This window comes from Helicoverpa zea, chromosome 4, assembly GCF_022581195.2.
Source record: "Helicoverpa zea isolate HzStark_Cry1AcR chromosome 4, ilHelZeax1.1, whole genome shotgun sequence".
Classification (NCBI taxonomy): domain Eukaryota; kingdom Metazoa; phylum Arthropoda; class Insecta; order Lepidoptera; family Noctuidae; genus Helicoverpa; species Helicoverpa zea.
The window spans coordinates 10,608,393-10,636,100 of NC_061455.1; the positions used below are offsets into that span (position 1 = coordinate 10,608,393).

The 27,708-nt window shown below is 34.3% G+C and overlaps 1 protein-coding gene across 1 annotated transcript in view; it reads right to left on the reverse strand.

The window, feature by feature from the left end:
• Nucleotides 1-25,337, reverse strand: part of LOC124629940 — a 56,039-nt gene extending 30,702 nt beyond the window's left edge. The window contains exons 1-2 of the mRNA XM_047163620.1: nt 25,183-25,337; nt 1,689-1,907 (exon numbers count right to left, since the gene is read on the reverse strand). Of these exons, the coding sequence (XP_047019576.1) occupies nt 1,689-1,752 (64 nt within the window). The 5' untranslated portion in view covers nt 1,753-1,907; nt 25,183-25,337. The remainder of the gene's footprint in view (nt 1-1,688; nt 1,908-25,182) is intronic.
• Nucleotides 25,338-27,708: the final 2,371 nt, after the last annotated feature.

Genomic DNA, 27,708 nt, shown 5'->3' on the forward strand with positions numbered 1-27,708 from the left:
TAACTCTGTTCCTTGAGTGATATGATATGTACCTAAACGTGTTTTTTTCGATAAAGTAGAAAAAGAAACTCAAATTCCCGATCTTCCTCTGTGAAAACAGAAACTTACTGCAGATGTATTTAATCAAAATGAATCTGTGTACATAGTTTACAAATGAGTAACTGGTGAGCAATTTCAAACACGTCAATTTGTTTGTTTGATCAAATCTCATTGAGTTAAATTAGTGAAATCAGACCAGAAGCACTTCATCTTACCATTTAATATCTAAGAATATTTATTTTGTACGTTAACGAGGAAAGCATTTTTGTGACACCGAGTTCTGTCATAGACATCGCTTAACCTCACTCTACGTGACTCAAAATTCGAGCCCCGAATATTTCACAACGACCCTTAAGGTCATACCAACCCATGTACCAAAACAAAGCACTATTTACCGTCATCTTGATTTCGGGTCCACAAAATCAAAATACGAACCTAACACTTGGAATGTACACATCGCCAAATTTTACTCTAAGGACCATTAATTAGTAGGAGAATAGCACTGACCCAGTGGGGCTTAATCGCTTTCGTCTTCACGTTCCAACGGCGTCAATGGAACTTAATTTACTCGTAGGGATTGTCCTAATTTCCATTTTAGTGTGGGGCAGCCCTAATGTGAGTTTGCAGTCGAACGTTTGAGATAAGTCCTCACTCGGGGGAAATTGTATCTAAGTCGGTGAACGTATCAAAAATTGCTATCGTACCTCGGTGACATCGGTGATATTGAGGTTTAAGGCTTTGAGGCACTTTTATAAGTTAAGCGCTTAGTGTAAGTAGTTTTTGGATTGGGATATATTTAGAATCAATTTGGTAGAAAAGAACGAATTTGCTTGGTTGTTTGGCAATTTGGAATAGCTTCACTTATGTCTTACATGAATGTACAATGTAGGGCCATTGACATCATACCCATTATGAATAGAGTGTGTGTTAAATACCACCACTTTTCCTTCATGTTCCTTTCAATATTGCCTTTTGCCTTCAGGGTTCGCGATAAGACTTTTGAACAGTCCCATAACCAGCCGGGGTCGTAGAAGCCTAAAGCCATAAAACGGGTATAATTATACCAAAATATTTTCTTAACAACTTAGTTATTTAATACCTGTATATCTTACAGTTTGCGATGCAAATCAGTTAGGTGATACGGTAGTTAATTTGAATTTATAATGAATCTAATGAATTCGCTATCTACACTAGGCGAGTACTTAAATATGCTAATAAGTACCGCGAAGCGTGGGTATGCAGACTTTCATATACCTAAGTTCTTTTTAGTAATGTAATGCACTTTCATATTCAATGACAAAGTTTTACTCTTCTTTTTGGAAAAGGACACAGGTGTGGTGAAAGGTGCGTTCACCCTACTGAATTTTGTAGTGGTAGTTATTAATTTATTTTATGGATATTGGTGATTTAAATGTGAAGCTTATTTTCATAGACATTATAAACTATTATACAAAGAAAAGTAAGTAGCCAAAAAAAATGCATTTATTACCTAACATTTTAAAGTCATCATTTAAAAAATGGACGCATTATCGTAAGCCTATTATGAAAGTTAGTTTAGGAACTAAGGTTTTTATCTTTCTCGCAAAAAATCCCCTCGCAAACATCAAAATAATTAGCCAAAAGCTTGACTTAATTCTAGAACCACTCACCTTGTCTTAAACCGCAGCACAGGATGAGTACAGAAAGCCATGCCGTCACTAGAAACCGCACCATCGCCTAAACGTTCCTTATCACATCACTTAAACCATCACTCGGAGTTTACTTAACACTTACTAGCACTATTTTATCACAATTTTAATCTTCCAAACATTTTTCAATTCTTAAAAACTGCACGGTGCACGCTGGCTAGTTTATTGTCATGATGTATGCTGGAACAAAGAAAGGGTGTTATAAGAAATTAGTCAAGTATTCTTTATTTATTTAAAGACAAAGTTGGTTAAAATGCAACTTTAACAAGTAGGACATAAAAAAATATTTCAAGGACTCTGAATTATAAGTAGTTCAATATGTTTAAAGGAAGCTTGTATTAATGGGATGTGGGAATAACTCCACGCACCTAAATAAAAGTAGGCTATAACTTCCTCAATAAATGGAGGTTTGAATTCATTGCATCAACTTGTGTTCAAAAAATAAACAAAATCGATCAAAATCTTCAACATTATAATATTAGTAAAGATAACAAAAACACTTCATTAAATTAACCAATCATTATAACAGAAAATAAATAAATAAAAAATAACTATGTGGTGGTACTTCATAAAGAAAATTAATGAACATTTTCAAATTACGGAACGTGCAAATACTTGGAAAGTTTATCATCATATTTTAATTAGTATTCAATATGCATAAAGACCGCGCCGCGATCGCAAGCTTTAAAACGTTTACTTCGCCTTGAGCAAAGATATTACAGAAAATATATACCTTCTTAGTGTTGGTTAAAGTTTATATCATAAATCTTGTGATAATAAAACGATTTGATTTGCCTATTTATTAATTGAGGTTAAAATGCACTTATATGGTTTCAATATCGTGCCAACATGGAGGGAATTGAAAAAGTCTATACCTATTACCTAAGAATTTTCGAAACTAAAAAGCAATACCGTTCACTATTGCCTTGCCAATATCAACGAAAGGAGTTTAGTAGAATACACGGATTAGAACGTAGTAGAATTTTTTAAATATACCAGAGTGATATATCATACATAATTTATGTACTTCCACCTAAAAATGTGACCTCAAAACGAACCAACCCAAATTCTCAACCCGTCAAATCAATAAAAACATCCTCCAAGGAACGCAAAATCAACAAACCGTTTTCCCAAAGCGTCGAGGCGGCACAAACCTAGGTATTTGTCTATCTCTAATACTAAGGGACGGTCTTATCATCCACATCAGACCTACACGACACTAAAGGGTTGCTACCGTTGAACATTTTATTCAATGGACCTTCGATATATCTCCGCGTCTGGTCGTATTTCTACTGAAATATTTATTGTTAGCAGTCCGCTTGACTGATTTGATTCACTTTCAGAGGGTGTTATCAAGATACAAATGTGTGTAAATCAAGAGAAGGCCGTGTGGGATGTTCTGCGTATTGTTTTGGTGAGATATCTGTAGTTTTATTCTTCTCCATATTTTGTAAAGCAAGTCAGCTTATTTTATGTTCAATTTGAAAACTACAGAAAGTCTAGATTTCTATCTACGAAGCTGCTAGGGCTAGTCTACAGAAACATGGCATTTTTTTTAATTCTTGTAAGTTTATGCTAACAGTGATTAAACTAATATTCTTTCGATTAAAAGGATGTATGTAATTATGCTAGTTACATAGTAGGTAATAAGAAAAGTAGCAAAAATGCTTACATACTTTTACGTTAAAACTGTAAATTCGAATTTCGAAAATCCTTCTCTAAAACTAAAACTTACAACCGTAAAACTATTTGTCTGCCAGTAATATATTTGTTTTGAATAAGGAAGCCGAACGCGCCATTTGTCTAACCCGTCGTTGTGTAAAGATAAAACGCGAAAGGGTTCACCTCCATCTATTCTATCAGACTGTATTCTGTTCTACGTGTTACTAAGTGCTTGGAGCGACAACAACTTTGTAAATGGTATCTTTATGTACTATCTAGTTATTGCATGGCATAACTGCATTGTGAATGTCGTCAGACCATCAAGTAATATGTAGTATGTCCAGCCATTTGTCGTCGGTGGGCGTTTTTAAACCCTTGAATGCCGGTGCGCGGATCCACGCGAGACGCAATTGATTTTCTATTGTTCCCTAATTAGCGGTATTCAAGGAGTTAATTGTGGAGACTTTATTTGGTTCACCATGGTGGACTTTTGTGCCTAAAATTCATGAAGCATCGAATAGGCCTTTGCCTTCTGTGCGAAAGCCCTGCCTTTACTTGATAATTTCGAGACGTTTAGATGTTGTGGTCATCCATCAAGCTAGTAGCGACGAATACTTACAACAGTGATAAATGACGCAAGACGACCTAGACGCTGCCTTCAAACGGTTACAAGCCTACACTTGCATCTCAAGGGACTGGGTTGTGATGGATCTTGGGATTTTTTTTAAGGCTCGTAAAGAAATACTTTATTATTTACATTAATTGATGAGGCTGTTAGATTGCTTTTCTTGGAGTATAGATGATATTTTTTATGTACTAAGCAGCGTGTCTTTCAGACCTCAAAACTACCAATCAGATTTAGAGCATTACTTTTGAAACTCATTATGGGTCTGCCGTACCTACGTTAGTATGGTAGTTTTGTTCACTTCTTGAAATTCTCGATATGACCACATTTTTATAACCTACATATTGTGGTGGAGACTGATAGTCAAAAATATCCTATGATCACGTAAACAATGAAGTTCAAAGTTTACCAGTACATCCCTAAAATATGACTTAACATTTTTCTCAACCAACCCTACCCTTTGCCCCCAATCTGAAACGTTCAAAACAAAATAAAACCAAAAAACCGATACACAAAAACAGACCATTTAATACGCAAAGTAAACAAAACAAGACACAAGAAGCCATACCTTAAGCTCAGCCGCAGCTGTTACTCCAACTAATTAACTTCTGCTAAGCTAAATACTTAAAGACTCACGTAATTATTTCTCGAGATAGACTCTCTTTGCCTTACTACAAAAACTTTAACCCCTGTTTTACACTTGTCTAATAAAATTTTGGCTGCAAAATGAACCATATGTCAACGTCATAATTTGACATTTTTTTAGACAAGGCATAAACTGACGTTTAAAACTTTTTGTGGTAAGACGGTCTTACTTTAAACAAAAAGCAATAACGGATGGTTAATTGAACGGCAAGTACCAAGACTGTGCGAGACACGTTTTAAAATGAACATTGGCTTCAGTCGAGTTAATAAGGCAGGAAGCTAAAGTGTTTGTCGAGAGCTTTTCAATTAGCTAGGAATTTTGGTAATGGTTTGCTCTATGGATTGGGTTTGTTGAATTCTCTTTTAATTTCAGTTTATCTATGTGAATTAAAAAGATTTTGTGAATCATCTATATCTATAAAAGAAAGTCGTGTTAGTTACACATTTTATAACTCAAGAATGGGTAAACCGTTTAAGCTGAAAATAGAGGGAAAATAGAGATAGCTTAGACCCAGGAGTAGGATACAGGATAGTTTTTGTTGCGGGTGAAACCGCGGGCAAAAGCTAGTAGGTAATTTATGAAAATAAATAAAAAATATAAAAAAGTTCATCTAAATCCATTTTCAAAACAGAATAAAAGCGTAAACAATTGCAGAATGTTAAACAATAAAAAATACGTTCCATTTTTAATAAAACAGAATTTTCCCCTCTTTTATATCTAGCTTTACAAAGAATGGGCATTACATTTACTTGGCGAGGTAAAAATGCGTGCACTTGACATAATAGCCGACACCACTTCTCATTACTCAACGTTATAGCAAATGAAAGCCATTAAACTTTGATTGAAAAATGTGACAGTTTACGTCAGCACTTTATATTTTTTTTATGTTCAAGCATTTTGAAGACTTCGCTTGTATTGCATTTTTTTCGAACTATATTTATGGTGTTGCGATAAAAGGCTAGATTATTTACAACGCAAATAATTTCTACGCTAATACTTTAATCTTCAGTTGTTTAAGAATGCAAAGCAACAAACACACAACTTTCCTCTTATTATTATTATTTATTTAAATAGTTGTTTCAGTTATTGGAAAATTCACGAAGTAGAAATCACCCAATTTTACGCAGTACTTCCATGCTCCGCTAATTGTATAGTAAATGCAGCTAAATGTATAGTTGCCTCGTTTAAACCAAGCTTCAATCCTGGAAGTATACTTAATGTATAGTTAGTAAATTGCAACTAGGTACCTATATGTATAGTACTACTATGTACTATACAGCTAAGCGAACTTATGCCTCGTTTAAAGCAAGCTACTATCCTGGAGGTATATTCAATGTATAGTAAGTATATTGCAACTAGGTACCTATATGTATAGTAAAATTATGTACTATACAGCTAAGTGAACTTATGCCTCGTTTAAAGCAAGCTACTATCCTGGAGGTATATTCAATGTATAGTAAGTATATTGCAACTAGGTATCTATATGTATAGTAAAATTATGTACTATACAGCTAAGTGAACTTATGCCTCGTTTAAAGCAAGCTACTATCCTGGAGGTATATTCAATGTATAGTAAGTATATTGCAACTAGGTATCTATATGTATAGTAAAATTATGTACTATACAGCTAAGTGAACTTATGCCTCGTTTAAAGCAAGCTACTATCCCGGAGGTATATTCAATGTATAGTAAGTATATTGCAACTAGGTATCTATATGTATAGTAAAATTATGTACTATACAGCTAAGTGAACTTATGCCTCGTTTAAAGCAAGCTACTATCCTGGAGGTATATTCAATGTATAGTAAGTATATTGCAACTAGGTATCTATATGTATAGTAAAATTATGTACTATACAGCTAAGTGAACTTATGCCTCGTTTAAAGCAAGCTACTATCCTGGAGGTATAGTAACTGTGACTACGCGATTACTTACCCCCTGGTCTTGTTACTGCGTATCGATTTTGTTGAACATAAGCTTTCAGGTCGAGTATTTTCTGTTATCTTATGGGGCGAAGCATTTTGCTGAACGGTAAATGTGAAATGAGACGCCTAAGAAAGATTATACGATCTACCTTTATGCGTTATATGCACTATAGCCTATTATACCCATACTAATAATACAAAAATGAAAGAGTTCTACTTTTGTTTGTTATTTATAAACCCAAAAATTTATAGGTCGATTTAAAAAATTGTTTCAACATTAGAAAGCTACATTATCTGCGAGTAACAAGGTTATATTTTATCCCGGTGCGGACAGCAGTAGTAGTACAAGGGTTAAACGCGGGAAAACGGCTAGTATTAAATATCTTTCAAATGATACCGTTAAAGCTAATCAAGTAAGAAAATAGCAATAAATATCTAAAAGTACGCTTTGGACAAAAGTTTATCTTCTACAGCTTCTAAAAATACTGAGTAGGTAGGTATATACCCATGTGAGGACCACAAAAGTCCCACGATTGTTTTAATCTAAAGTATTAGTTTTACATATCAACAGGTCTAGCTGTTAAGGTCAGAATCCTTCAGGTCAGGTCCTTGTAAACTATCGATTTTCAGCCGCATCTAGTCTTGAAGCCGACCTCAACCTACATAGTTGAGAAAAGTAGGCGGATGTGAGGCGAGCGTGAGATAAGGTCTCTAAAAAGTTTTATACTGATTTAAAGATATCGCCAAACAGAAAATAATTTAGTTTGAAAGCAAATATCTAGGAAGGAATAGATATTAATATCACTAGATGACTACAATTACTTAAGAGAGTTTATTAAAGTATCAAATTCAATATAATTTATACAGGTAATAAGAGAGGTATATTTATTTCAACAAAAATCAGATGAGACCCTGGGCACGTTAACTTAAATGAACTTAACCCAGAAGTAGTTAAACAAATTCATGGTAAGATGAATCCCTTAACAGTCCCATAACATTAGGTCCCCGTAGTAATTCCGTTTTACGTTGATGACTAAATTGTGACCCCAAGTGTATAGCGACGCGATCCTAAGGGTAGGTGCACACTTGACGTTGAAGGTGCCTCGGAATGTGATAAATTGAATTATTATTCTCTTTGAAGTGACTCTTTTATGAGCTCAGCGAGTGTATAAGAGGTTTTATGTTAATGAGTTTCACTATTGTTTTAAAATGAGTAGGGTCGGGCGTGTCATTACATAGACGTGGGCTTGTCTGCAACAAACAGGTCCTAAATCTTGAAAATTCTAGAAACATCTAAAGCATTTTATTCTCTTTTCAATCATCCGTTTCTGTACAAATTATCTCAATGAATTTTTCATGTCGAGAGGTCCGTTTTTAATAAAATGGCGCAATCAAATCCATCGCTTTTGATCTTCGCAGCAACAAAAATTTACATAATCTTCCTTTTGTTCATCAGCTATAAATAAACAATGAAAAATCTAAAGAAAGGTAATATCCGGGTCTTTCGACCTTAGGCCGGGCTTTTATAAGTCCGATTTATCAATTGTAGCGTGCAAAGATATTTGAAGTCTTTCAGGCCATGATGAATTGTCAAAAGGAGTCACACAAAGGAGTTTTGTTTGTATTTACGAAAAACAAAATAAACAAACAAATACACAAAGACGAACATACAATACGGGCCAATTATTGTATGTACATTGCTACATAACATTGTATCAAAGCAAGACAATTATTACAATACAAAATGAGCTTTGTTTTGCACAACTTCAATAGGGCTTGAATTTTGAAGGCTACCTAAAAATTTAAATCTTTTAGATTTAAATTTTTAGGTAGACATGTTTTGTTAAGTACATTCTCGATGTAAAATTTGAATTAAAACTCTGATTTAATGTTTTCAAACTGTTCACGACATTTTGAATCGGTCCAGTAATTCTTGACACTAGCGCATTCAAACAAACAAACAATCAAGAGCTTTTGCTAAATATACAATTCTTCTTCCTGAGCATAGGATTAGTTTTTCATTGTGTGCACTTATCTTATTATGTTTAAGGCAACTTACATCCTAGAACTGACTAATATATATTTTTTCATGACTTTTCGTTGTGTATTATGCGGGTCAAAGTACACACATAGCCACATTCATTTGCAAACAAATTCACACATACGTATGTACATTTTGCCAACTTTTTCTGAACGTATTGCGTCAATCCTTCTTCTGGCAATCACGTCCGATTTATTCGCATCAATCTCTATTACGTCACTGATCTATGGATGAATGACTTTACGAGCACCATGTTATGTTACGCAGTATTTATAAAATACAAATATTATTACTGCTAAATTGAATACATTTTCTTGATTCGAGTCAAAAAAAAAAAATAACAACAAATGGGAGTAGTTTTGGCTTTTGTTTAACAAAAATTGAACAACGGTCAACACAAATTAGTGCAAGCAGTATTTAGCGAGCTTTAAATCAATTAACTTAAAGAATGATTATGAGAAAACATTATATGTATAAATGTGTAATTATTTTTGCCATAGTTTAAAAATTGAGACTATAACTCTTATGTTACCTGTATTAATAGACATAATGTACGTTATTAATTATTCCTAAAGATAAAGCTTATTATTTGGGGCATAAAAAACAGCAACCTGCTTTTGGTTTTATCTCAGACATCCATTACCCTTTAACACTTTTAAGCTCTAAGCTAAATGGGTTGCTAATACGGGGGTAGTTCTTCCCACACATATTGCTAATTTAATCCGTCTCTAACGTCACATACTTAATTCCAGGGTGATACTTTTTGTTTACGATATGACGTAAACCAATATCGATTCTCGAGAAAGGATTAGGGAACTTTCCCTTATTACTTTTGGAATGTAAAACAGATTTTTAACGAAAATAATAAAGTTGAAAAACAGATAACAAAATGTATAAAGAAGTTTATTTGGTTCCTTTTGATTTCTGGTTTTTCAGTTCACCATGGTGTATTACTGTTGAACTTCAATAAGTATCTGAACAAATAATTATGAATGAAACATTAATAAAACTTTGTAATCATATGGTAATAACCAAGCAAAAATTCTTGAATTACCGGTCAAAAACTGTTTCACTTGAATTAATAGTGAACGAATATTTCAGGCTATAAAATGAAGAGCTCATAAAATCATTTCTCCGTTTCCATTTAATCCATTATTACGCTGCAACGTAAAATACAAATGTAGCCACGGGATTACTTCCGCTCGACGTTTTCTTGTTCCTTTGATCTAAGGTGTGGCCTTTAAAACTGCGAAGACTTACAAATGGCAGCAATTTTTTTTTGGTTTATATTGCTATTGACGTGGCCACAAAAATATTATAATGATACTTATAAAAGTAAATTCAGCAACACCGACCCCTTCATGATTATTTAACCATATCGTTTAAGCCTTATCTGTGTGAAAGGAGGCCTAGGCCCAGCAATGGGACGATAAGAAGGCTGATGATTCAATTGAATGATTGATTGAATTAAATTCGATACCTCTTGGTAGATAAACTGTCAGGCTTCTACAGTTACAGCTTGTCACACAATTATAACCAAGTTATAAATAGGTACAACAAACATTTACCATACTTTTTATCAAATCATCAAACAAACATTCAACAATGTCCAACAGTAATTTATTTAGTATCTGATCAAATACGGTCGAGTAATTAGGCGACACTGTTGCTTCATACATACAACGTTGTTACGTTACACGATAAAACGGACAAACGGACGGACGGACAACAAAACATTCGGTCGATTTTATGCAAGAGTAAATGAGTTTTTAATTTCTGTCCGCTTTGTGATAGCACAATATTCACGGAAAATATTTCGTATTGTTGCATGTTTTGACTTTTGATGCGCTTTTGTTTTCTGTTGATATAAAAATGCATTGTGCAAATTGTCCTGTATAACTTTGTTTGTTCTAGTTTTTTGGTTGAAATTCTATTGTAGAGTCAGTAACTTTGTTGTTTGGAATGGACGTATGATTAACTAACAAATTTATTTTCTCTGTGTGTGACGAAACTTCTACGCGACAGTCTAATACGAAAAGGAAGATCATTGACTCAGGAATTAATTTTCAAAATGTTATACTTAGAACAAGAATAATACTTTATTGTACTCGTATAAGCTATGCAACTAGAAAATTACGATACCTTTTGAAATTGACTAGGTATATATTTCTGGTTATCTTGTTTCATTTAATGACAGTGCAAACATACGAAGTCTACAATGTTACAATAAAAAATAAAAAACAAAACCCATCATCCTTTTATTCCAACATATCTGGAACAATGTGAAGACACACGTTAGTGCGGAGACAAAGTTCTAACGTATGAGACACTTGCTAACGAGCGGACGGACGAGAGGAAACAGGACGAAGTAAGAGCTCATTTCTCCTTCGTGGCTCATTTCCACCCACACTTTGCCACAATTCGCTGATTCATCTTTACTTATTTCTACTATCTTTTAAGTTTCCTTTAGTGGTAAAGTTTTAGTTTTAAAGTTGTTCTTTTGTTGGCTATTTCTAATTTAATTTGTAGAATTATCATTCTTTAACGTTGATCTTTAAACGGATTCAAGTCATTTGTCTCAGAAATACTTTATCAATTCGTTTTTAATAAGGTTACTATTTTGCAAAATACCTACGTGGGAAGAGTTTGATCATAAAATTAAGTAACAATTTCATATCAAGCAACACACCCGATCTATCATCCATAATTTAATGACCCGTTAAATTAAACTGTCTGACTTAATTGACGTACAACCAGGAACGTTTACCACAGCAAGCAATATTGCTTCAATACAACGTAATATATCGCTTACAACTTTCACACGCAATTTTCAAATGCATATTATTTGCACTTTTTTATGCATTACAGTCACGCTTGCATGCGTACACCACGTAAAGTTACGCATATTCATGACTCCAGAACAAACACGAATTTACATAAAGTACTAAATACTATTATCTGCGTACATATGCGTACTTTAGTATGTAAATTATTGTGAAATGTGTAAAACCGCAGCGATGTGAACGCAAAATGTATTTTGTTAACGGATTGTTGATGTAATATTATTATTGCTCATAAAATTGGTTTATGGTGAACGAATTGTTTAATACGTATAGCTTTCATGAGACACTGGCTTAATAATTATCGTGGAATTGAATATTCTCAATGTTTATTTGAAGAAGCTTATAATTATTTTTTTTAATACCCAAATCTTTCGATTTACGGACGCGTGCGTGTGTTTGGAAAATAGTCATCAACCTGCATGTCGCTCAAAGATATACCACATGGTGTAAATCCTCTTAAAAATGATCAGATTAAATGACTTTAAAAATAGAACGAGGAAAAAAATCCCAAGTTTACCTCACTACCTCATAATAACCGTCGTTATACCTACTTTTTAGTACGCTTTTCTTCCTATCTGTGGCAAGTAAAATATTCATGAGACGCCACTTATACATTCAGGGAAAAATTGCAGTATTCATAGCTGCTGGCATTTAATGAGGTGCTAATAATGATAATTACTGAGTGAAGCTTTTCTCTTTATTTCTATAGCCAAGTAGCTTTCCTCGTACCAGTCATTTTGTAATGAAAATTGTTCTTTGAAGTCTTGTTGTGGAGTGGAATACATGGTTTCATATTTTATGTTGTTTGTGAATTTTGGTAGTGTAGGGGATTATTTAGAGACAAATTTTGAGCGTGATAGGTGTTTTCTATAGGCGTGTTACACATTTTGTCGCCCAGTATGTATTAAATCTAAAGTAGGATGATTTTTATGCGGTATAGGGGCAACAGCTTCATAATAAAATTCTGTGACGAAAACAGATGAACACAGCACTTGATTAACGTACATAATTTAGTCAGTAAAAAGAATTTTTACCTAAACAGCATTCACGAAACTAAGTAACTAATTTCAAGTAAAGTTCAGTCAAACATATATAAACATCCACTAACATTTCAAACCCAATTTCCGAAAAACCTTTGACCACAAAAATATCTTTCCCTGTATCACTATTCACTGCTTTTCCTACACAAGCTCAGTTCAGGAGTTTTCACGAAATTTTCTTTTTTTATTTTCGTGTAAAACGAGAGGTGAAGCTGCCATATATTGCAGGCCACAGAAAAATGTGAGGTTATCTAGATTCATTGCAGGCAAGTAGAGGGAACGTTAAGACCTAAGCTAGCTCATTTCTCGCGCAGTTGCTTCCACTCCCTTTAAATTGTAGTTTAAGAGGAGGTAGTTAGCTTAGCGTTATTCTTTTAGAAAAGTGCCTGGCTATTATAATTGTGTGTTTTGTTTACTAACGTTTTTAGTTTTTTAACCTCAGAAATCAGACTCAGAAATCAGAAATATTTATTTGGCAAACATAGGTATGGAATGAGGATCTTATCATAAAAAAGTGCGCTATGTTTGTAACCTATCCTTAGTTTTTAACATCGTTGTAGTAACTATGTGAAATTCGTTTTAATGCTGAAATAGTTTAAATAACATTCTTATTTGAACGTCGTGTTATGTGTATATTTTAAACTATGTACATTACGCCAATAATATTGGGCAAGAAATTCCTTACTCCCCAACCAACTGGACAACGTCAACAAATTCCCAAAACTCGAATAACAAAGACAAAAGACGAACATTTCTAAAATGACCTTCGCGAATCTTCGCGCGTTCCTCGTATATCTTCGGCTGAGTACCAAAGGCTTCTCATTTGTCCACCCCGAGGCTATTAAGCACGGTCAGGTGGACGTTCACGAAAGTACACTTCGTACAGTGTGACGGCTAAACTTTTTCGTTTGTTTACATTTTTACCTCTTTTGTACAGAGTTTTGGACGTTGGTACTCGGTTGGTCGGTAGTTAGAGCATTTACTCTGTTGCGGGAATTGAATAGTTCACAATGAATTTTGTATTCCAGTTTTTGGTGGTGCAGTTTTTAATGTAGGTAACTTTGAGATAGTTCCCGGACGTGTGTGTTGTTTTTTTTTTTTTAATTTGGGAAGCGAAAATCTAATTATAGTTGGATAATTCCGCATTACAAGGTATTATCGAAATATTTTTCTGATAGAAAGCAAGATCTTGTTATCTGTCACTCACTTATATGACATAGCTCCTTTAAGATTTCTTTTTGCATAGAATCACCATCGTATAATACCTAGTCAATATTTCATAATGTAATTACATAGATCAACTCAGCTATCAACATCAACAGGCATAATTGATTATCTTAAACATACTTTTGACAGCACTAAATTTCGTAAACAGAAACAGCGTTCCGGAAAGTGACGGCGGCCGCCATCATGAAAAATAAATCAACTTCCGTCAGATGCATAAAACATAACTTATTTGCTCCAACTCGAGATTATACGAGTTACATTTTAATAAGTCAATTTCTCTTTCTATTTGTATAAAATATTCAATATTTATTATTATTTCTCTTAGGGCTTCTTCCATCTTTATGCGCCACCTGAGATTATGATCCCGCTTGTCAAATTATCTCGGTTTTAAAAGAGGTTTTATTTATTCATGAGATATTTTAACATACTCTGACCTCCGGGGAGGTAGCCCCGGATTTTATATTTAAAGGATATTTGTAATTGCTTACTGTATTTCTTTCTTTTGTGCTTAATTTTATTGGAGTTGTCCTTAATGAGGAGTAAATATATAAATTGTATGAAGATTTTTCATTTCGGAGTATAAATGTTTATCTCATAATTTGTCTTTTGTTTTCCTGTTCTTTCAATTTGACATTAAACATTCAAATTGAAAGTAGGGAAATTAGAATGATTATATAAATTACTAGCTTCCGCCAGCGGCTTCGCCCGCGTGGTGTGGAGATAAAAAGTAGCCTATGTGTTAATCCAGGGTATCACCTGTCTACATACCAAATTTCAATCAAATCGGTCCAGCCGTTTTTGCGTGATTGAATAACAAACATACATCCATACATTCTCACAAACTTTCACATTTATAATATAAGTAGGACTTAGATAATAAAATTCAAAATCAGAATATTATTAAAAACAATTTATACGTGTAGGGAAAGTCATTCCCCCGGAAAATAGCTAGCTTAGCTAGTAAAGCTTCCAAATATAAAAATACAGACACACTTTTTAAGCCAAACATTCTAAATAACTGAATATCCGACATTTGTAGAAAATCCCATTGTATTATAACGACATGGTAACATGACAATACGCGACAATAGGCGGGCCGGCTCTAGATTACGGGATTAAAACAATGCATGGAACATATAGTAGTATAGGTATATAACAAAAGGTCAACTAAAGACGACCCATGAATGAGTCCAGTAAAGTATCAGGTAATGCTCGTATAGATTGAGACGCAGATAATAAAACAAAACAATAAGGTAATTATGATCTATTAACAATTGGTACAGGACCAGCTGAATTATATATTCTACAAATAAGATCAGTTCATCTATTGCTTTAAGCATTGTAGGCACACATTATGTAGGTACTGTAACGTAGTTAGAAACTTTTTCATTTGTAAGGTTTTATTCGTTAGATATTTTTGATACTGACCGGGCAATCATTTCAAATGTATTCGATTTGTTCCATAGAATAAGTTTTTATATATTGAAGTAGGTCACTTCACCCACGAGTCAGAAAATAAACCAAAGTTAAAGTTCCTTTTAATGTTTTAATTGAATATCCTGAAGATCCCCGGTCCCTAGCGCGCCACGCGCTACAGTACGTACCACCGAAACCGATAGATCTAAAAGTTTGATTCTAACATTTTGACACTCATTCCAAATGAAGTCAGTATTGAGAATAGTGCACTGAGAAATTATTTTTCTAAGTTCCACGTGAAAAAGACACGGGTGTAGCTTAAACAGCTCGTACCTACAAATCTTAAAACTAAGGGACTTCTGTGCTTTCCTATAGTATATATTCTCAATGGTTGCTCATACTCCTGTGTATAGCTCAAGCTGATATAATTTAATACGTCGCTTACGAAAAGGTCTTTTGTTATAGCGTTAAAGGTTCTTTAGTTTCATGGCAGTTTTATGGGAAAACGAGGGGAGACTTATGACAAGCCCCACAACATATTTCTTTACTTTTTTGCTGAGTGGAGAAAGTGTGGATAAGGGCTCTAGGTTTTATTAAAACATTACTTGGTGATAAAAAATTATAGTAAAAAGAAAATAGTCTTGATAGTTTAAAATGATATAAATCAAAGGTTTTTTTTTTATTTTAACATTCTTATAAATCAGAAAAAGATCAAAGACGGAAAGAAAAACGAATAAAGTTTTAGCTAAAAGCAAGCTAAAATATTTATCTAAATAATCAAAATGATCTTGATCCTTACCTTAAAATATGTAAGTAATATAATAATATGTATAATAATTGGTATGATACCTTTCTACTTACACTTAAAACCACCGTAACAAACCACAGAACGCACCACCCACGCAATCAAATTAAATTAATCCCCAAATTTTCTATCTCGAACTCCATACGAAGCTTTAACTTCGTCAAATGTATGTACTTATAGAGTCTCAAGCCCACAGGCCTTTTGTTAAGGCTAAGTCTGCCGTAATCTTGGGATATTACCGTTGGAGCTCTTTTAACCGACTAAGTATGCTTCGAAAGCCTCATCGGATATTCCCGTAAAGCCTTATTAGGTAAATTACGGGGTAATCAAGCCTGGATGTTTCGTTAAGATGTAGATTGTAGATGCGTTGGTGAACTAGTGGATCAAGAGGTTAATTTACTGTTGCGGTGTGTAGACGCAATGAATTTAGGTAGGGGAGGTATTCATGTAACAATTATTGTATATGTAATTTTACTATTCAAAATAAATGTTACATGAAATCACTTTCAAATCAAGAAGATAGTTTTTTAAACATTTTTAAAAGTTAATTAAAATTCCATCAAAAGTATAAAGTCACACTATAACGAATACACTAATGCGTACTTTTGCAGATTTATTTGAATGTCAAAAACGTTTGGACAAGAAACCCGTAACAACAGTTTTTATGAAATTTTGTAAACGTATTAGGTGTTAAACCGAAAATATGTAGGCGTTTTTATCTTGTAACTACTAATAACTCTAATATAGTTTTACATAATAGACTGTAACAATTAATTCAGAAAATGTCGAAACCTTCAACAGTGCAGATGTTTGTTTAACACGACATTCGCTAATTAATGGTGTAACGAGTAAAGTAAAGAGAATCATTAGTGTGAAAAATCCTAACTAATATAGTAAAAGCACGTTTGCCTACTTTGTTACGGCATTCTTATATTCCTCTTATATGGAACTCTGATTTGATTTAGAATGTTATAATATCCACTTATGTATACATTTTTAACACGTTATGATGCTCGACATGAAGATACAATATAAGTTTTATTCAGAACAAACAATTAAGATACAAAGACATTGACAATAAAAAATAAATAAAAAGAAAGTGCTTATAACGGTCAACTACAATGAAATTTTTAATAGGATTTTCTTGCACACATAATCACAAAAATACAAATATCTAAAACTGTAAACCAACCACTGATTAAGATATCTATTGTGAAAGTTTACAATATAAACACTGAAACTTTACCTAAAGGCTTACTGAAAATTCGAAATATAAATAGGTACTTTTACTAAGACTTTATTTTAACTTCGGCTTCTTGCCGTAATATTTAAAATTGGTATATAATAAATAACTGCTTCAAGCATTCTTATGTATTACTATATGCTGACGACATGAAGGTTCATAAAATTATACGTGGCATCTCTGATACTCAGCAGTTGCAAGCTGATCTTAATAGATTTGAGGAGTACTGCGCACGTAATCTGCTACAGCTAAACGTGTCTAAATGCTTCCATATGACCTTCACGCGTCAGAAGTCTACGGTGAATGCAACCTATACTCTTAACCAACACGCTTTATGTAAAGTTGACAGTATCAGGGATTTAGGCATTATACAAGATAGCAAATTACTATTTGATCAACACATTGAGGGTATTGTAAAAAAAGCTGCGAAAGCATTAGGGTTTATAATTAGAGCCTCAGCCTGTTTCCGTTCTCTGAAACCAATCAAGGTTTTATATTGTTCGTTCGTACGCAGTCACTTGGAGTATGCATCTCAAGTCTGGAACCCTCAATATGAGATCTATAAGCTGCGTATTGAGGGTATCCAGAAAAAGTTCCTTAGATATCTCGATTACAAAGCGCACCGAATATCTATAGGTTATGTGCAACGATGTAAGAAATACCATTTTTTACCACTAGATTACAGGCGACTCATCAATGATATATGTTTCTTAATGAAGATAGCGAATGGATCGATCGACTGCTCTGAGCTCGTTTCAAAACTTGAATTTAAAACTAACCTTATTGGGTTACGATGGAGGCCATTACTGAGTGTGCCTTCCACCTCCACTAATTATAGGCGTAATGCTTACCTTATTAGAAGCGCTCGTTGCTTTAATGAATTATCTCGTGAGCATGATATTGACTTATTTTGCACTAAAACGAAAGTAGCAAAGAAACTTTTAGCTAAATCATTTTTTGAGAATGAAGCACTGTCTGGTGGTACTCAAATACACACGTAGCAAATAAATAATATTAATAATTAAAAAAAAAAAAAAAAAAAAAAAAAAAAAAAAAAAAAAAAAAAAAAAAAAAAAAAGAAAAAACACATTCAGGCATTACAATAGTTCATCGTTAATATTATATATCTGTGGAGGCTTGTTATTAGCAACTGGAAAATATATTTTTGTTACATATTATGTTATTAGTCTGTAAGCCTTCTTAAAATAAAATAAAATAAAAATAAAAAATAAAATAAATCGTAACGGTTTTGAATAAGTAAATAAAATTATGTCTTGTGAGTTTATTAATTTATTTTATGTGTAAAATATATTATTATTCTGCTAAGTGATTGTTACACGATGTAATCTAAGTCATTGCCTACTGAGTAGCAAAATTAGCACGGCATGCCAACATGCCAAACGCATATTATTGAGGTTAGATCAACAATAATATAATCAGTAGACATTCCTGTCCACATCAAATTGATCTCCTTAGTTAACTGAATCGATAAATTAATCAGGATGCCAACAAGGTACTTCACAAAATAATCTTTTAACTGGATAACACTGCGGCTAAAGTCTACCGGTAATAAAACCATAATCACACAAAAGTTTCAAAACAAACAAACACAAACTTCACTTAAACCAACTTTCAATTGCTTTCTTTCTGCAGAAAGCTAAATAACAATGTTTTGTTATCACAACTTTCAGATCGAGGGGAAAATAAACAAAATTTATTCAAAATAAACGATACCAGTATCATAATCATCTCAATTTCTCAAAAGCCGTTATTAAAGTCTTCCGAAAGAAAATCGGAAAAACAATCCTATAAACCGGGACCAACCAAGCTGAAACATAAAGTCAAATTATACAACACTGATCCAATTTAAAAGCTTAACGAACACATTTTTGTTTGGGTAATTCAATTTAATTACGAATCGAATTAAAGTTACATCGATATGCGATTAACTTTATCGATTATCGATGGAACGTATGCATCGTTTATGATTCGGGAAAATGGGATGGGAGAGTGCTGCGATCGAGCAAGCTATCAACCAGTTGGGTTACTCGTCATCAGATTTCGTCGGGGATCGGGTGAGGAGTGAGTGACGTTATGGAGGGTACTGGTGGAATCAAAAGGCGGGAGTGGGAACTGTATGGACGCTTAGCACGCGTTTGTTGTGCCAGAGTGCTTGTGCAGTAGTGCCCAACAAAAAGCGCTGGCGGATGGTTCAGTGACGCGAGGATTTTAGAGGAACCGTTTTAGTTTCGGCATTTCTAGTCACGACAGATTTGGAGCGCAGAGACAGGCATTTTAAAGGGTATATGTAGTTCTAAGGAATATCCGCATCCTAAAATAGGGGTGTCAAATATGGATCAAACAAATTCAAATAGGGATTGCAAAAAATATAATTTCATATTTGGTATTCGTCTGTGAAACATCAATCGCATTTCTGCAATGCAATGTTTTGTATGGTTACCGGTCACAAAAGTAAAGACCACTAGCCAAACTATTTCTAGAACCTTTCACTACAATTGGTTCAACACACACTTGGCGAGTTTTTCACCTATTACGTGCCTGACACGAAGTTCTACGCCTACGCTTCGCAGCGGCCGCAGAATTTATTTTTACCTAGGGCTGCCACCCGTAAAATTAAGCTTGGACCGTACCGTACGGTGGACTACATTTTGCTTTGATATCACCAAAGGTTTTTTAGGCAGCTATCTTTTTAGTGATGGTTCGCAGGTTCGTAATATTGTTAGTTTGTTGAACCTTTGCTTGTGGGGCTGAGTAAAGATAAGCTTGGTAACAATCTGATCTTTTAGCACTACATTATCATAATTTGAGGGCATGCGTATTTTTTAGCAGTATCTTTTTATATAGATTTGAGAATATCATGTATTGTTGAGTTTTTAATTGCATCATAAAAGACAAATGCCTTTAAAATTTTGAATTCCTAGTTCTACCAAAGTCTACTAAATATGTATGTACGATCCTCGCCTTATTTCCACGGAATTTCACCGTAACTGGTTAACCTAACCTCTGCGCAACCCTTCAAGAAAAACAGGCATGCTGTTATGTTTTTAATGAGTTTAAGAGAAGCGCTAACGTGCAACGTTAGAGAATATTCAAGGAAATTGACGTGCATACCAACCCTGATATTGCGCCTTAGGGACGAACGTACGGTTCTTTTAAAACTGGTTCTCGTTACGGTAAAGGAATGTGTTACTTCGAGTTTCGTATGCGCTGAATTGAAGGGTAAATGTTGATTGTACGTCATACGGCTTGAAGATGTCGGAGTGGCTTTTGAATTTTATAAGAATGAAGAAAACTTCAATGAACTACCCATTTTTCTGTAAAAGTTTTCTTCGGTTTTCATAATAGTGAGTGGTTTCTGTGGTTTTACTAGTTTCAACGGAAAAATATTTTAGTAAATGTGCTTTACATTTTTCATATATAACAAATACGTGCAGAATAAATCCTTATTAATGCATACTCCTACAAAAATCTTAAAAATATATAAACTACGTAGATTTACAAACTCTTTAAGAACAATCTACCATCTTCCCTAGCATCTTCTTACCACAAATTCCTCATCAAAACCTTGTAATGAAATATTTATTTACACGCATAAATCAACAATCTACCTCTAATTCTACCAACGAACCAGAAAATACAGCGCGCTTGTAATTAGACGTGTCACAGTGTAATAATTATGAGCTGTACCGCACCTGCGCTGTGAACACGGAGTAAGGAATGAACGGAGATGCCATAATGCTACCTGCATCATCGTCGTGGTCAGACACCTTCTTCTAGGTCAAATTTGTACGGTGTGCATGACTATAACAAATTACGAGTGAACTAACGAGGCGATGGGGTTCTGTGGGATATTCAGGATATGAAGTCCAATTGGACATCAGATTTATGAACTGTTTGTTAACTTAACTGTCTTAATCTGTAGTATGTTACTGTACTTATGAAATAGAATAAAAATACATAAAATAAAATAAGTATCTGTCAACTATTTTTGGTATTACAAAAAAAATGGGTAGGAGGCATATAAGGGCGAAGACAGTAGCATTCCTCGTCCCCGCTCACTCGCATTTTGGCACGCTACTTTCTTGGGCGATTTTCCGTAATGGCACCTCTGCTAGTCATTTTGTTCTCCATGGATCATCGCGATTCTACCTAGCTCTACGTAGAGTCACAAAGATGTAGAGCACGCACCGCTAATTTGTGTAGATATGTACTTTTAGAATTAATGAATTGTGCGAGCTTGTTGATTTTGTGAGTCAATTAAATTGCATGGGAGTGTGAAATGAAAATTGAGTCCGGAACAACAATGGTGGATTCTACCATTGTTCAACGTCGATTCAATTTCCATTGGGGTGATTCTATTGGAGCAGAGTCTGAAAGTAATATTACAATTCAGATTGATTGAACGTGTGGTACTACATGTGCAAGACTGCTATTTAAGCACAGACCTGTGCATTACTCATCATTTGCCTAGCGGTTTCTCAACAAAGTTGGGGTCGGCTCCCAGTCTCACTGAATGAAGCTGAGTATCAGTGTTGATATGGTACGACTACAAAAACCAGAAACTACAGAAACCTCTTCAGCTCACCTAGCAGGGCCTCCCGAAACGAAATCCCGTAGTAAGACAGTTGTCAAGTTTTCTGGCCTCTGACTACCCGTAACGACCGCCAAATATGTTCATTGTTCTCACAGCTGAGAATAAAAAGTTAAACAAATGTGGATAATAAACTAAAATCATGAAACCAGTAACTTTAATTACCAATAAGTCTGTTTGAAGCCACAAAATCGTCGATCACTAGATAATTTTGCATCATTTGTAAGCAAACCACAAAATTGAAAACGGCGGTCAACTAGCTACGATGAAAACCTCAATCAATCAACTTAATAATAAAACTGTTGGCACAATAAGGCTGTTCTCACACTGAAACACGCAGCACGAAACAGTATTTTTTACCATTCACGTATTCGTAACTACCTTCCGTAGTCAGATGGGGATAAAAATCATCCTATGTCCTTCTCCTACTAGCTCTTAATATGCAATTTATAGATGAATGCCACAAATGATACGATGAATTATTTTATATTACAAATGATAACAACAGGCGTTTTCAATACACCATTAGGATCACTATAGCATAGACTGACGGAAAATGAGCCTTGTTAGGAATATGACCTTCCCGATAAGTGATAGGGTGTACACAAGCAAGCCGATCCTCTGATGGTGCAATTATCGCTTCCCATGAAACACCATAAGAGACGCAAGACCGTATCGTTGCCGGACCGTGGGTGATAGTGTAAACCACGCCTAAACTTGGTCAACAGAACTATTCGTCCTGAGAACACTGTAAACTTACAGTAGCCTAAACAAACAACACTCAAATGTTTTGTTGGCCATCGGAAAGCTACTGTAAACAGGACCTTATAACATTGTTTTAAAAAAAACGTGTTTAGTGTTTATAATAGAATCTCTGATGCCGAATTTATCGATAATTATCCAGATCCAGTTGTAAATAGTGAATTCGTACCCCTTTGACAACTTTCTGATTAGGATTAATGAAGGCAGACAACCATGAGAAAATATGTTACCCATTTTATAAAAACTTCAATATAGGCAATTCTCTGATTTGCGTAAGTGAAAACAGCATTCAGAAAAAAAAACCGTGCTTGTGCATCTAGGAACCATGAGAAAATATCTACTTTACAGAACCTTTATTAAATTGAACAATGATTTTGTTCAATTTAATAAAGGTTCAATTTTAATAAAAAAAAGAATGAAGGAATAATAATCGACTTATATATCACCTATTCATTCACTTTAAAATACATACAAGAAACCAAATTCCTTCTAGTTTTCCTTAAGAATGGCTCCATTGAGATTTTTTATGGCCGCGTGAACATTTTACTGCCTCAACAGCAATATGAAGGAGAATTACGCTCGTAAACAGTTTTAAAATTCCTATATGAAAAGTTTCAATAAAGAATATGAATTACACGTAAGAAATGTGTGGTTTTAGGATTAAAGATATCAATAAACAATTACTAATTGAAATATCAGATTGTAATCGTTTTGATAAGAATTCTGCACGTGAGCTTCCCTAAATGAGGGCAAACCTCTTTCGGACTTGGGCTGATAATGATAATGATGATCTATACTGCAATGGATTCATCATATGACAAAATGCTATGAGAGAACTAAAAATATTTCGTTTAAACGAAGAAGGAAGAATCGAAAATAGAACTAAGATTTAAACAATCGAATTAATAGTAAGCGCGCCTTTCAGGCAAGATGTACTTATGCTTTAATTTCTATTTATTTTTCAATCTAATTTATTATTCTAAATTATGCGCGCTATAAATTATAGCTAGTATTTATGTATGAACATAAACATATGAACATAAATGTATGTCCGACACACCCAGACCACCCAACCTCGGTTCAACTGCACGAAGTGGCAGATATTTTTGTTACCTACACCACAATTAAAGCTATTTGTACTTTTATACCGTCGTGTGTATAAATTACAGTGTTTAGTTACATTGAAAGCCAATCCGAAGCCGTTCGAAGAAAAAATAGTTGTAATTGGTGGTGCTAAAGGATGGAAAGCATTCATTAACTGTTATTGCAACAACGTTTATGGATATTTTTTTTCAAACAAGTTATTTTACCAAGCACGCCGGCTTCATACGTGTAGAAATCATATGAAAACCTTATCGGTCTATTAATTAAATAAACCGCATCAAAATCTGTAGTGTTGTTTTAAAGATATAAACGTACTTGGTACTACAAGAAGCGACTTTATTTTATTCTATGTAAGTTGTGATCAAGCTTCCTTCACGAATAAAAACTCCTAGTAACACAAACTAAATCAACGTTCTAAAAAGTAACTTCCATTCATGTATAATAAAATAAAGAAATCCATTTCCGAAGGGACGATCCCAATATAAATTATTCCTTTTCGTTTGCGTCGCATTATGAACGCTAGTTAGTCAAAACGGAAATTCTGAACGAGCTAGATAAAAACTTTTCGACTCTTTATATTAAAATTTTCCGCTTCCCTTTCAGTTTGTGAGATTGAAGAAATCTCGCACCATTTCAACGTTATTATAGTAAAACCCTTTTACATTACACTTTGTGGTATCAAATTGTAGTGGATTTGTGTAGACTGCTAAATCCTGGGGATTTTCTTAATCAAATTCAGGCTTTAAGACCTCATAGTAATATGTGACTAAGTATTAAGTAAGCAGGAGCTATTCAGAAGTATCTTTGTGTATAGACCTGGGTAAAATCACACAGAAGGATACTATCTTCTTTGATTAGCAAGAAAATTCAATCTTATTCAAAGAAGAAGCACGATCAGCAAAGGTAATATAAAGCAAGAAAGTTAAGAAGAAAGTACTTCACAAAGTTCATAAAGTTATATTTTATACAACAAAATTAAAAATTCCAAATATGTTCGAGCAAAAATATGGCAGTACCACCGCATCTATGATAGATGACTTCCCCAAAGATTCTGTGCAACATCGTAAAATAAAATCTAGGTCACAGGAAATTCTGCCTTAACCCTGTTACGTATATCAATACAGGTGATATAGTTTATACATAGGCAGGTACTTCAGTACCTCTTGCGCAGGTCATGCGCAATGAGACGATGCGCGAAAATCACCCTTAACGACATTAAACTTTTCACTTAACTTTTAATGAGAGCCGTCAAGCGTCAACATTCAAAATGAGCACGCGCTTCTGTACGGAACAAATGAAAAACATCCAAAACAAAATGAAAGACACAAATGAGTAATTACATTCTAACTAATAGAAAAAAAACTTCGCTAAATACAACACACTATAAAACTATCCACTTACGTAACGGTCAAAAAAAGCACGCAAGTGGGAAGCTCTGAAGAATAAAGGAACAAAAAAGAATAAACAAAACTTTGTTTATTTATTCGTATCGTCTATTTCCTACCACTCAACTGGTCGGGCGCGGCTGTCGGGTCGAAAAAACACTGTCATTTATCATGTGGCTGGCGATTAGGGCACCTGTAGCGTCGTGGGTGTTTTTTGCAACATACCGCGTGTTTTGACCCGCGGAACGGAGAGCGCGCGGTGCTTCTAACGCGACTTGGGGCACACTGAGCCATCTCCCCGCCCGCAGCGATCGACCGCGCGCCTCGGCCCCGCTCCGACTCACAAAAAGCCTTGTTATTCGCGGGACAATTAATACGATTGAGCTTTTTTCGTGAATTGCTCCTCGACGGTCAAGTTCGCCTTTAGAAGTTTTTTGTAAGCTGAATTTCGAATAGTTGGCGCGACTTTGATGGTGATTTTTATTTCATCTATTTTAAAAGGCGCTATCGTAAAACATTTTTTTGTGTCAAAACGAATAAAAAATCTACAAAAACGATGAAAATAAATCATACTAACGAAATAACATCGCACCCAAAAACTGTTCAAACTTTCACCGTCCAACGCTTAAAATAGAAAACTTAGCACAAAGCTCTCTTGGTATAAAGTATACCTTTAAAATAGGAAGCTCGGATCCATAAAATACAGCTTTGTTTCGTTATAAATGATTTCCAAAGTAAGCGCAGACTTCGGAATATAAATTATAGGGGCGGCCTGCCAACACCTAGGTGTGGGTAAAATTTGAAATTAATTTTTGCACTATCGTACCTGTTGCAATTATTCTAGCGTTTGTCGGTAAGGCGTGCGTCGAACTGTTTAATTGAAGAGTAAAGGGGAAGTTCTCTCGCGGAATACTGAGTGTAATGCATAGTTAAGTCGACATATCAAGCATGTAGATACTTCATGCTTTTAGAAAGGAATCTTGACTGAGTTCTGCCTATGTTTGGAGTTGGTGTGCCAAAGAGATGAGCAATCTTATCGACCGGTTACAGTCCGCTTAGCTTGAGAGTTTGCTTTTAATATATCTCAACCATGTACTGCAAGAATCTTCACAATTCAGAGCTTGGTATGTACCGAGTGAAGCAACATAGTTCACCTTAGTAAACAGATGTAAAGGCTACTTTGATTATTGTTAACTGTTTTGATTGAAAAATGTTTTATTCGAGTTAAATTCTACAAGAGAATTCTCTTGTTTCTTACAAAATCACCCATTTAACTCGACTTACATAAAACAACCTGTAGAATAATAATGTATAATAGCACCATGTAAATGGCAAATTTTTGGCAAGCATTCAGCAGTTCCAGAGATTATCCGCCTACATGCAAACTTTTCATCCATTTAATGTTAGTATAGATTAGAGTTTTACTCCCACGGTAACAGAAGATTATGTAGTATGCATTACCGTGAATCTCTGGTTTATAATTTCAAAACGTGTTTTATATTCAAAGCGTTTAAAAACTGCTAATTTTTATCAAAATAGTACGGTTTTTTTTTCAGTATAAAAATATAGGGAAATCTTTTTAAAACCTTTCTGAACTGTTGATAAACCGATGATAAAACTATTTGAGCTATTAATATGACTGTTTATAAACGAACATAATTGTATGCGACGTCAAAATTACAGTGGTTACTGATACTAGTAATATCATATTTCCATTCACGAACGTTCAGTATGGAGTCAACTACCTAATTATTTATGTGGCCGGGTGTATTTATAACCATGTATAAAGTACATTGGTAGCGTAAAAGGAAGTGTATTAATTTATAAGTTTGGCAGAGACTATTTCGATGAAATTGGGTTTGGGCTCTGCTGGCAGTTATATATTCTATAGTTATACTGCTCCTTAGTATTTAAGGGAACATAATCTCTATTAACAGAAATAATTTTAATGCGTATTTAAATAAAGTAGGTTGCTTAAATAGGTTGATTTAATCATGTTCTGTACACGATTAATTGTAGTTGTAGTTTTACTGACAAACAGAAGATGATTAAATCAACCTATCCTAACCTACATTAAATACTTAACTTATACACTTAACTTATATTTAATCTTTATTAATAATAAGATTTATTTTATTTTTCTTTCCCAATATAAATTAAATCATCGACGTTTTTATCTTCATTAGTATTTTGTTTGCAGTAAATGTTTCACGCGCTATCTATTGCCTTGTATCGCGGGTTTGTTTACGAACATAAATCTCTGTAGCCCAAACATTTGGACTGGAAACAACTATCTGTAGGCGGCACAAATATTTGTTTCGTGAACGTATCGAGAATTTACACAATAACAATACGTATGTAGCGTATACAGAGGTACATTTACAAAAGGCTGTGTACTAGTTGATTCGAGCTTCATTTGAAGGAACTAATTCAAGAGTCGGAAATATCACCGTTGATTAGGCACTTAAAACTATCTATGTCTTCCTATCTAGATCCCTTTTTTTGGTACCTACGTGTTGTCAAGTGACCCCTTGAGCTGTATAACTGAAGAAAGTCACAGGTTCTTATGGGCTAAAATCTGCCAATGTTCCATTTGAAGGCCTTCCTGTTTCAAGGCCGCATTAATCTTTCGCATCCCGCGGCCC